Here is a 12,850-nt window from a genome sequence, read left to right on the forward strand (position 1 = left end):
CACTTAACATTTAATTTAAAATACTTCAGAACTGCAAGTGATAACACCAAAAAAGCCTTGTACATTATAAATATTTCTAGAGAGAAGGGGAAGGAGTCAGTCCTCTTGTTCCCGCGATGCTGATAAAACATTTGACAAGGTAGACTGGGAAATGGTGGGCGATGTACTAAAGTGATTTTGCCTTCATACTAGACTGCTGGGTTGAAATATGTCCCTATACTAAAACCCTCAGACAAGGGTCAAAGTCAAGGGACAATCCTCAGCTTTCTTACACATAAGCATGAGCACGTACCAATGGTGTCCTCTATCCCATCTTCTTTTTTGTCTTTTTTTTTTTATCCTTTCCTGTGGAAAATTAGAGAACATTCCGTGATTAGAGTAGCTCTTTTTGTCAAGACACATTAAAATGTCCTCCGTTTTAGACAATATCCACCTAACCCGCACTGTACCTCTGCAGTCACTCCAGGCCCTTATCCTTTGCTTGAGGAATAGTTGGTATCTGGGGCCTGACATACAAAGTGTTTTAACAGTTGCAAACCCTCTGATTCGGTAAATCTAAGGATGTATAACCTCTAAAATACTTTTTTGGAATGTACTAAACCCAATTAATGACTTGGAAAAGTTTTCTTAATTAATAAGTAAGTTATATAAACATCAAGAAATCGCTATTTGGGAGGTGCGTTCCTTTCCAAATACTCGTTCCTTCAGGTTTATTATAATGATTTGCAACCAAAATCTGGTTGCAAAACATTAATATTTTACTACTAGTGCAAAATTGATGGTAATCAACGCGCAAATAGGAAGAGGGCTCATTTCCCATTTGAGAATGTTGATAAAATGTTTTTAAGCGTAGTCAGTGGTCCACGGACCACTGCCTTCTCCGAAAAAGGGTTTGTTTCACTTTTCCTTTCTTTTTTTTGTTTTTGAAACATGTCCTGTTTTGTTTGTAGACAAACATGCTTCTTTAAAAACTTTGCTTTAGTTAAAAGCATTCACAGATATGTTGGTCTGCTGACCCATGTTGGTGCCTCTAGCCAGTCTAACCGTAGTCAGACACAATTTGCGATCTGCCGCATGCATATTAATGAGGTAAGTTGAAGCGCATCCCAATTCGATTCTGTATTTTGTGAACTGACCTATGAGTACATAGGTTAATTCACAAAATTATTTTCTAGTCACAATAAGTCTGTGCGCAGTTTGCAACCACTTTTTGCAAATGGAAAATTCATACATCAAGCCCTGATGTCCAAATAAATATGACTAAATCTGAAGGTTTGGTGTTAGTCGGAGGTGAGCTTTTCTCACAGATCTAGCACACGAAACACCCTTTTGCTAGTCTCAAAACAGCATTAAATACCTAGTCATCGAGCTGGTGCCTAGACCACTGGTTGACCCCAAAATGACATTCAGATTGTTGCTGTGCAAACCAAGGTCCACTTTGGCAATTTGCAACTACCACACACTCTCTTGGGTGGGAAGAATAGTGGCACTGAAAATTATGCTTCTACTGCAGATCTGGTATATATTGTAGACCTTGCTGCTTCCCTTGAGGAGGGAAGATATTACATGGTAGCAAACGGCATGCTTGACCTATACCTGGACAGATGGGAGGCCAAGACTGCCCTCAAAGACCTGCATGAGACACCTGAGAGATGGGGAAGTTGGAGTCCCTCACTTAATGCATTACCAAGCTTCCCTGCTGTTATACGTGGCCAAACAGCTGAAAGGGGAAACAGACAAGCAGTTGGTGCTTTATAGGTCAGAATCCATTAGCTAGACCACTCGAATAGTACCCTGTTTCCCTTTGAACATGGAAGTTTGTCCCCTCAATAATTAGAGTCACACTGAGAGTCCAATGTCCACAGGGAAGGATTCACTACATATCCATCACCCCTTGTACCAATAGTCAGCAAATTTGCTTCACACTGGTGATGGAATGTGCGAGTTTCAGATTTGGAGGTGGAAGGAATCTATTAGGATCTGAGATTTCTACTTTAATTTCACCCTGAAATCATTTGATGAACTTAATCTAGGGAATGAGATTCCAGAGACACATGCTTTCACTACCTGCAAATTTGACAGAGAGTATCCCAGCGTGGAGTTAGACACGGCTACTAGACAACTAATATATTGCGAAAAAATGCTCCAACATTTTTCCTTCACTAAACACCTAGTCTCAAGAATATATATGCCCTCCTCAACTACCCAGGGAACACAAGAAAGTTCCACTTTCTCATGAAAAAGGTCTCAACATCTCCCCTGACAAAAACCAGTGGCATGAAATATTTGTTCAGACCAATAATGCTGCCCATCATGTTCAAAGAAAAGAGTTTCTTTATGAAATCCTATTACAATGGCACCTTACACCAACATGGTTACACAATATTAATTAAGCACACTCAAAAAACCTGCTGAAGGGGCTGCAGCAAAGTGGGATCAGCAAAGAGGTGGGATGAGGCTCTAGGTACTGTGCAGCTTCTGCAGAGGAGTAGGATAAGACTCCAAGCACCATGCAATGTTTGTAAAGCTGAGAGCCAGATGGCATGTAATGTGCAGCCTGCAAGCAGTGATTAAACGTCAATGACTGTGCTTGGCTGAAGTTTTTTTCTATCTTGTATTTAGGATGAGCTTGAAAGCAGTTTTTTATGAGAAAGAAATTAGACCGAGTAAGCAGAGTGAGGCATGCACATCAATGGAGAAATCTTGTTTTTGTTGGCCAGTGTTTGGTTGTGTTTTTCAGGCTGTACTGGAAAGCAAGTGGCCATCTGCTACCAAGGGTGGCAGACTACGCTGGGCAAAGTTAAGGAACGTGGTTCTTGGGGCAGCTCAATTTCGTCAGCCATTAAAGGCAAGGAAAAGTCAAAAAGCACCCACATTCATTGTGCAAGGTGAGCTCAAGCTGCAGGTGGCGAAGGAGGCATGCAGTTGAGACCTGGTAAAATTCTGTGATATGAATTTGTCTGTCTGTCCTCATTGAGATGTGGTCAGGCATTTGCGTGCTTGTGTGTGTATGCCCGCAAAGGTGCTTCTGTGTGCACACTTTGGGAGGTGACCTCCTTTTGTGCTATTTGAACTATATCTGCTGAGTGAGATGTTCAAGTGTGTGTTGGTGATCTCTGTGCGTGCTTTTTGGCTGTCACCATTGATGGGTGCTTGTATAACATTTGTTTTGGTGTTTTGCTTATTGAGTGTGAGCTTCGCATTTACCTGCTGAGTGCCGATGGAAGCGTGCTGTATGCGATGTGAACTCAATGGACCCTGCCTTGTATGAGCATGAGGAAGATGTTGCATGTGTTTGCTGCAATCACAATGTCCAGCATGCAAGTATATAATGCAAGGGATGTGCTACTTATATTTTTATAAAAAGTGTTTTTATTGCATGGGTAGTGTAAGCTTCCTTCGCATGTGCAGTTTATAATAGGAACATGTGCTGTTTAGAATATGACATTTTATATTTGTGTAATGTGGGAACAGTAAAAGCAATGCTGCATTTGTTATGTGAATCCTTGTGTTGTGTTCAGAAGACGAGCGCTTATCCAGCACTGAATGTTCCTTAGGTCCACATGCTTAAGAATTAGTCCCTTTTTTCAGGATGGGAATCCTTGATACATTACTGCCACAGTATTACATAAAGTATTCACATTAGCAGCAGATTCATATCACTAGGATCCAGATGCCTGCCGCAACTAGTAAATGAAAAGTAAAGCCTATTCCAAAGGAACCTGTCTAATTCATTCACTGTGCGTCAGTTGTGGGAGTCATCAGTAGAACTCTACTTTTTAATTTGATTTTGAATACATTTATTTTTCATTTTTTATTTTTGAGCTCAAACTTTTTATTTTTCATTATTGTTCATTTTTTGCAAAGGCTCCGACAGGATGATTGGAGTAGCCGCTGAAATGGATCGATGTCTGTGACTTTTATTTTGTCTCCTGTGAGAACCATACTATACAGTGGCCAAAGGTGGCAAAAAACCCAAGTAGTGCCAGTATTGTGGATACAGAAATTGCTTTCCACATGACTGGTGCGCATGCTGTTTGTATGCAGTAGGGCATCTTTCAAACTGTTAGCATTTCTCTGCCCGAGTCAGGAAATATTTTCCAGTAGACTGCTTTATTTCTTGATAGAATGGTAAAAACAAACACAGTACATCCACACCTGCTTCTTGTTAGGCCTACTCCCTTCAGATCTTTTCAAATTTCTATGAGTCTTCTAAGTGGCTGAAAAGAGTGGAAGATAAGCGCTGACCATTACTTTACTGGCTAAGAGCCTCCAGCATCCCTCTATAGATAGTGCTTTTGGACTTTTCCAAGCAATTCCACTCTGCTCTAAAGCCTCACCTGTGGTGTTCTCTTATTGTTAAGCTATTGTGACTATGAAGCATAGTAATCAGCTTCCTGGCTGTAAGATCAACCTCAGCTCCAAGGATTGTTTATAAGCCATCCCCCTGATGACAAGAGCTTCTATGAGACCCTTCATATCAAGGATGCTGGAGTCATCAACAACATTGCTGATGAGGACACCGATTCCATCAAAGTCTGCACCTCCAATCCTGGTACATATGCAGGCATGCTCTTGTTACACCTAGAATTCTTGAACAATGTTTTTATTGAGATTTGGGAAAATAGTGGTGAAATCTTCTGGAATGATTTAGTGGAAAGAATTTAAGAATATTTATTTCTTTATTATCTCCTGGAGAAATAAAATCAAAAAGAAATCTTTACTTGTGCCAAATATAGATCATATTTGTGGATCTTTCTTTTTAATGGCAATTACTGGGACAGGTGAGGCCAGAAGTCTAAAGTGGCACAAGATGCTTCTCTCATGTCAGACTGGTCTCTGTAAGTGTAGCAAGGGGGTTAGAAGAGGGCCCTCAAGTTCCCCTTCTTTTCTTTTCCTGGAAAGGAAGATAGAAACATAGATGAAAATAAATACATTTTAAACTTTTTTTGCTGAAACCTGAAAATGTAATAGTGATACTTTATAGATACCAAGGGAAAATGCAGCGGATGATGAGGGCCTTCATAAATTTGTGCCCCAAAAACATGATAATGAGATGTGGTGGTTATCCCATTGGAGAGGAAATTGTCAGCAAATCATTCCATTAAGATGTCTGTGGATATTGCCAGAGCAACTTTCTGTATCTGTTCGTTGGAGTTTTTTTGAGGCGTGGACGACTTAAGTCCAATAAAGTTTGAACGGAAATCTAGTAGACAGTCCTACATTTGTCACTTTGCCGATAAGGCATAATTAGGGGAACATGATGAAGGAGGAATTGCAAGCCATCACAGTGGATACTGAAATATCTTTGACTGACTGCAATAAGATACCTGGACAGTGGTGTTATTTCTTCCCGCAAGTACTTCAAAATCCATAAATGTCCGCTGCCACTATCACCAATCATCCTTATCCTCCTCCAGCCCCAAACATGGCAGTTACCATCAAAATGGTTTTTAAAACTAGTAGAAGGGGAGGGGACGCCACCTGTGTTCCACCAATCAGGACTGACCAGCATTAGCATGTTCCTTTGACCCTTCGCTACTCTATGGAAGGTGGCATAGTCCATTTTATAGATCACTGGTGAGCTAAACGCAGCCAATGGTGTACTCATTTCTTTCTTGAATGGTCATGAACTTTTAATATTTAAAAGTAAAACATCTCCACAACCCACCAGCACAACTCTGAGACAGTAAATGGATGTGTTAGTGTAAGTGGCAATGAGGAAGGTCCCCCTAGGTCAATGCTACAAAGAAGTTTGTGTCCCTGCTTTCTAGAAAGGACGATGACAGACAGTCTAAGGCCAGCACTAAATCTTTAAAGACTAAAGGAACATATAAGGAAACAACTTTTTACAAAAAGAAGACATCTGCATTTGGTTCATAGTTATGTTAATGCCTCTATTTGCCAATTATAGCATTGCTTGAAGATTTAACAGGACGTTTCCTGCTGCCTAAATAGGATGTGAACATGATTGTATCTAGGAACATGATCACCTATTGAACTTATAGGATATTATGCCTGCCATAGAACCCAACATTGCAAGTATTTACTGCTTCTCCTGGATGTGAATAAATTAGATTTATCCTTTTGTTCAGGAGAAGCATTCTCTAGATCTTCTTAGAGGCAGACTGTTTATTAGCACAAACATATTTTTTCTAGGATTCCTTCATGCTTTCATATTAGGAAAGCATTGTCACTGCTGTTCCTGAATTCTTAAACATTGACCAAAAAAGACCTATATCTAGAGCAGACTACTTGCTCCTCTGATCAGTTTTGCAGCGCATCTTTTTCTTCAGCTAAAAGATATTGCTTCTTCAAGTAAGCTGTTAATGGACAGTAAGTGGCTTGCATAAAGTTGTCTTACCATAAATTTAAGCTAATACTGCCTTGCAGAATCATAGTTCATTCCGCATGGAGGGTTGCAACAAAATCAGTTGTAGATGACAATACACCACTTCAAGATAACAGCCCGGCAGCAACATGGAGGACCTCTTGCATTTCCCTGAGATGTTACTATGTGGACTCTGATGGTGGAGAAGAGACATGCATGCTCTAAGAAATTTCTTCGTTTATGTTGTCAACATCCCTTGAGACAAGGGTTGCTATTCAATTTCAGAAGCAAGTGAATCTACAAATAGCTTACTGTCTGAGAAGACATTTGTCCTTGCCAGCAACTAAAAAATCTCTAGGGTTATGATTTTTTGGTTCATATACAAACCTCCAAAATCCGGTTATCTAATAGGGTTGAGTGATTCATTCTCAACAATTTAGGATTCTGACAAGCTCCTTTAGCTGTTGTTTGGGTCCCATTCTCTTTGTGTATTTCTATTCTAGAATTGTCCTGAGGATTCCCATCCTCGCGATGCAAAATGTTTTAAAAGCTTGTGAATCCATATAGACCGTGGTGAGGTGTGCTAGAGATAAGTAACATTTCATGTATGTGTGTTGTCATTCTTTGTTTTTTTCAGATAACTTCACTGACGGGCCTAGACCGGAGACACCTCCTAGGCTCGGTCTGTGCCGTCAGAGGACCTGGGCAGGCAGGAGTATGCAGGAAAGTATGGAGGACCTGGCAGGAAAGCTGGTGAAAAGCCGGAGCCTGAGTTGTAGTAGAAGTAGTGAGCAGAACAGTCTGGATTCTTGGGTTCCTCCAAGTAAGTATCTTAAGGGTGTGGGGGCTTTTACCATCATTTACTCATCTTGTCTGTCCTGTTCCCTGGAACCGGCCTACGCGATACTGACAGAGATGGAGTACCCGGCCTGAAGGACACCGGTACACACCGGTACCGGTAGTACTTGTATGGCCTGATACATGCACAGATTGAGAGCACTTGTGTATGCACAGACTGTGGACTTGGAGGTTGGTTATTTCCATGCTTACCAGCTCTGAAACTAAATGACCTTTCTTTTGCCATTGGAAAGGAACACTTTTAGGTCATGGTAAAACCTATTCAGGTTCAGAGTAGTGCTGACCCTATGAAGTATGTAGCACCAGTAACAGCTTATTTAGGGAACAACAGACTTATTTTTACCTTTATTTTGGCTTTTCAGGTTGACCTCATTATTCAAGGTCATTGAAAACGTCAGGAGCACTTTTAATGCCTAGCAGTGTCACATACTGAGAATTACAGGCTGACACTGGCACCAGAAGAGGGGTGCTCCCATCACTGCCTGACACGAAGATAAGACTTAAGGGGGTTTATGTAGTGCTCTTTTGTCAGATGTCCTGTCTGTTATTCTTGACAAAAACACTTATTCATGGATGCCTACGTCAAACTGTATTTCTCATGATACTAATCCATTTTGATCTTCTTGTTTTTTTTTTTTTATTTTATCTTCACAGCTGGTAAATCCCATATGTCGCCATGGCAGATGGGAGCTACTTATTTTGGCAAATTTATAAGTATTGTTTCTTCAAACTGAAGTAATTTGTGAGAAGGAAAACAAAGGAATAACTTTCACTTGGAAATTTAGTTGTGTGATTGCATAAAATAAACTTAGCTGAAAAAATACAGCTCTTACTAGTTCTATATAAACTATTGTAATTTATCTGTGTTAATTCTTCCCAATGTGATATTGAAAATAGCTCACCTACTGCCTGGCATAGGAGTCTCCAGTATCTCTTTCAAGTACTGGCAAGGGCTCCCATTCATTGTATGGTCAGACTTTGGTTACTTTCAAGAAGAACTGGAAGTGGTGAGGAAACATCAACTCACAGAAGCCTATCAATTGAAAGGCAACCTCTTGTCCTGTTAAGCATGCGGCCACGAGGTTTACCTTTTAAGACCCTCTCTCTAAACTTCCTAAGTGTTGTAATTGATAACCTCAATTTCCCTTCTTCTTTGCTTCCAGGTAATATGCCCTTGTCTTGCTTTGTCACTGTTTTTCTGCTGCTATTCCACCTTTCGTGTACGTAGGAGGCCTGCCCTCTGATTTGACTAAGCTGCAATGTATTGATTTCACTAATCTGTAAACATTCACTGGAAATGTTTTTTCTCAGAACCCTAAATGCCAAATCTTACAGAATTCTAGTCCAGAGGAAATAAATAAAGTGCTTGTGCCAATCTCACTTCCGTCATCATTCCAGCACAGGCCACAACATGATTTTTTAGGGCGAGAAAGAGACAAAGTACAGATCCCTTTTTTAATGTAATGGTGAGATCTTGGATGGAGGGAAATGAAGCAGGAACTCAGTGCCCCTAGGCATACTTGTCACCTCCCCTTTTATTGATCAGTCTCAATTTTGTTTTAATTGCTTTTCTCTAGCAGGCATACCTTCTACGCTTTGGTTTCTGCATTACCTCTAATGGGGATCTCTTTCCGTCATTTTTCCCCTCAGTGTTTTTAAACAATACTAAGGTGGAAAAAGTGCCACACAAAGAATTGACGTAATGTTAGAAACTCTTATTGCGTACATCTGGTTCATTCTACATATGCCCAAGTTCATCTTAATAGTGATTTATTTAAATCAAGGTAGTGAGCATCGATTAATTAACTCTTTACTGGCTGATGCTTCATCTTTGTTTTGTTTTTTTTGTTTTTCTGTGGCTAGTGCTGAAAACTACAGAGAAGCCAAAGGTAGACAACTTAGCAGAACAACCCAATCTTCGCCAGATCATGGATGCAACTCTTGCAGACTCCGGGGGTGGAAGTATGTCCAATGTCAGTTTCTTCACAGATGAGACACATAGTGACCGCTTCACCTCTGATAGCTCTGAACTGCATTTAACTGAGAGCTCAGTCGATGGGTTGGACTCTGCCAGTGTGCGTGGCTCAAAGCGGGGGGATCGAAACAGCAGGAAGTCGGGCCCCCATCGGACTAGCCTAGCAGGCAAGCTGCAGCAACTACTGACACCAACAAAAAGTCGCTCATCCCGCCGACAGTCAGCCAATGTTGAACAGACAGGAGGAATAAAGGATGGAAAGTTCTTGCGTCGATCTTCAGAACAACGGCAGCAGCACTCTATAAACAGCCAGATGGCGAACTTATTGAGGACAAGGGAGCGGCCAGAATCTACCGCCTCAGAGGTACAGAGAGGAAGAAAAACTGGTTCACCCATTTGGGAGGAACAGGGTGGTGGCAACTTCACCTGTCTGAGGTACATGGGGAGGGGAATGGGTCTTCATTGGCCTCTGAGCTACAGAGATGCAGACAGGATGGCTTTACCCTTCTTTAAGGTATGGAACAGGCAGAAAGGTAGCAGTGTCAAAGTTTCAGCCATAAACGGTCATCTTCAGATGGCATTGTGTGGGCCAAGATCGACACCTCTGCCGCAGGTTAGAGATGAAGTGTATCACCTCAGTGGCCTTAATAAGAATGGGGCTGGTTTGGTCACCTCAGAAGTTGAGATTGGGCAACCACTACATCATTTGTACAGTAAATTAGGATCTGGACTCAGATGCTTTAGAATTCCAGCCACCCTTCAAACAAGAGTGTAAGGTGGCAGGCGCAACCACATCTATGGTTCTGTGGGGGAGGCTATGGACTCTACCATCTTAGAGAATCATCACAACTCGACCGTTTCAAAGATACCTTGCAGGTGTGGTGTCCTATACTGAACCATCACTGAAATGGATTTAGTTGTGGCCAGTAACCAATTGCCTATAAAGTGACTGGATTTAAGTAATTTAGAGCTTTCTAATAGTTGAGGTTATTCTCCTTATCTTAATGAGAATTTGACCTATTGTTACCAATTTTTAGATTTTGTGCACAGAACTTAAAATGTGTATAAAAATAGAGGAAAGCCTGAAACAGATTATACTAACTATTGGACAGTAAAACAGTTCACAAGATTTCACCTTTTTTTACAGAACTGTACATTTGTATACTGTACCCAACACAGAAAGGTAGGGACTAAGTGACCAAGGGCACTGGAACATGAATTCTGGATGGGGGGACTTCTACACAAAAGAGATAAAAGACTCTCAGAAAAATAATTTAAATGTTTAAATAAAATGATTTTAAGACAGATAGACATCTCTGAAAAAACGTGACCTTGTACATAACTGACTAAGATGAGGGGTTATTGAAGGGACACTGGTACTTCTTGTGGAAAAGCATTTGTTTTTCTCTTATGGCTAGCTAAAAGATAAATTATCACACAATTTCAGACCTTCAGTGTGCTGATTTCCAGTCAAGTTCCAGTCAAACCGAAGAAGCATATTCAAAACTTCATAGCGGTCATTAGAACATAAAAGACCTTGCCACAATAATAATGTAAAAGAAGCATTGGAAACAGTGAAAGGTCCCCAGTACCCGTGTCATGGCAGGAAGGCTTGACTCTTTCCTTAATATTTGTGTTACTCTACTTTTTCTACTTCATCTTGTTTCACAAAAGCATGAATAGTTGCAATTACAGTCTCTGACAACAGGCACAGAGCCACCATTGGTGCAGCTGATCAGTTAATTTCAGGGTTACAGAGTGTTGTGCATTGGGACTTTTGATGATGATTATGCGAAGGCGACATTTCTTGGTGTTAGGGCACTAGTGCAAGGTACAGTCTTTTTCTACATGTCACTTGTTTTTCCAGACATGTATCTGACCTGCTACAAAATACGACAGTGGTGCTTCGGTGCTCTCCAGCAAGGAATATTAAAGGCATATAACCAGTTAACCTTATGAACAGGAAGAGTCCTGATTGTGCCAAGAGAGTGCAATAGATGTAGAGCCTGGAAGTGAGACTTGTCGTCCAGATGAGCAACAGCACCTGGGTGCGTTTCAAAACCTAGTTATTAGTGAGTGTCAGCCAACAACTCAGTCTTTGAGAAGAGGATCTCTCACATATGTGGTGACAGTTCTGTAGATGTATAGCAACTGCATCATCCCAAACAAATGGTTTGTTTGTTTAAAAATAAAGAAGGAACTATCTAAGGAGATGAGCAAACAGGAACCCCTCTGGGACTGCTGTTCTCTTGCTTTGTATTTTCACCTGCATATCAACCATGTAATTTTCTTAGTTGAAAGTGAACTCACCCTCTCAAACCCCATATTATTTTACTTGCCCGGTGCCCAATTGCAACTGCTGTCCAGTGCATCCACTAACTTTGGCTGATGGATTCAGCTCTCTTACCAAGAGCAATAATCAATAAAACTCTGAATCTAGAGCGCTACTTCTTGCTTGGCCTGACTGAAGGTATAACAGATTGTTTTAATAGTTCCTAAAATGGCCTTTATACAGCCCTGCCATTGAATCACAGTACAGGCTTTGAGGTCGATATGAGGCTGGTGAAGAATTTAGTGTTTCTACTATGCTCTAATATGGCTGCCAACACACCAGATCTGCATTGCAATAATAAAGGAAATGATATGAAATAGAAACAGAATGTTAGAGGGCCAGCGTAGTCCAAAATCAATCCAGGTCACTTCTGCACCAACTTCTCGAAGAGTACTGCTGAATACCAAGGCCACTACCCCAGCAGATGTGGTGAGCATTTACAATTACAAGTAAGGAACATGTGTTTTATTTCAGAGGGATGCTGTAGCATTTATGGTAAAGGTGGCGGACAGGGTGGCGGATTTGTGAAATCTGTGGACAGTTCAATTGAACGGAAGGCTTTGGTGGTTCCCCAGAAATAGGAAACCTTTAAAATGTGCATAGAATCCTTTCCCAAAACTTTAAGTCAAATGAATATGTCTTGCAAATTAAAGCAGAAGGGCAGTTAGACTGCCCAGACAGGTAACAGGGAAGAGGATACACAAGTAGGGAACTTTGCTGGAGGTACTTAGAGATCCATCTACAACAGAGGCCATCCTTTGTGGCAAAGACCTCTCAGAACCTGTGGTGGATAGAAAATTGTATTTTCTTGTCTGCTTTAGTTGTTGGAAGTAAAGTGCTTCAGGTCCTGCAAAACGACATTGCTCTCATGAAAGTGCAACTCTTGTCCAACAGATTGGCACACTGAAGTTCCAGTCTACTGACAAAATTTGCATTCTATCAAATCCGTTACTAAAAGAGAGAATGAGGAGGGAGAAAAAGGCTACCGTTATCTTTTTAATCAACCATCATATAAGATTCGAAGTCTGATTTGTGAATTAATGGGCTCTGTCCAGCATGTGAAACCTAAACTGTTGTTATATATATTAAGTATTTGAAGAAGGATTGATTATTTGTTCCTGGCGGTAACATTCAAATGTTATTGATCTGGCAACCTGCTATTCATTGAAGGGGTATTTTGTTACTGATAGGGGTGGCATCCAATTAATTTGTTAACGGCTAGTGTGGGCATAATCAGGTGGCTCACAGTAATAGAGGAGTACATTTTCTAATGGAACATTCCTTTTTAAATATTTAATAAGGTGATGCATACAGATGTTCATCCTGAACACTATAACCAGGTTACATGATGGTC

At 40.8% G+C, this 12,850-nt stretch overlaps 1 protein-coding gene across 2 annotated transcripts in view; it reads left to right on the forward strand.

Moving 5' to 3' along the window:
• The window catches only part of DENND4B (DENN domain containing 4B), a 167,109-nt gene that overhangs the window by 106,518 nt on the left and 47,741 nt on the right, over nt 1-12,850 (forward strand). For both annotated transcript variants that reach the window (XM_069218173.1, XM_069218174.1), the window contains 3 exons: nt 2,741-2,888; nt 6,969-7,154; nt 9,053-9,528. In XM_069218173.1, coding sequence (XP_069074274.1) covers nt 2,741-2,888; nt 6,969-7,154; nt 9,053-9,528 — 810 coding nt within the window. The remainder of the gene's footprint in view (nt 1-2,740; nt 2,889-6,968; nt 7,155-9,052; nt 9,529-12,850) is intronic.

Source organism: Pleurodeles waltl, chromosome 12, assembly GCF_031143425.1.
Source record: "Pleurodeles waltl isolate 20211129_DDA chromosome 12, aPleWal1.hap1.20221129, whole genome shotgun sequence".
NCBI classification, from domain to species: Eukaryota; Metazoa; Chordata; class Amphibia; order Caudata; family Salamandridae; genus Pleurodeles; species Pleurodeles waltl.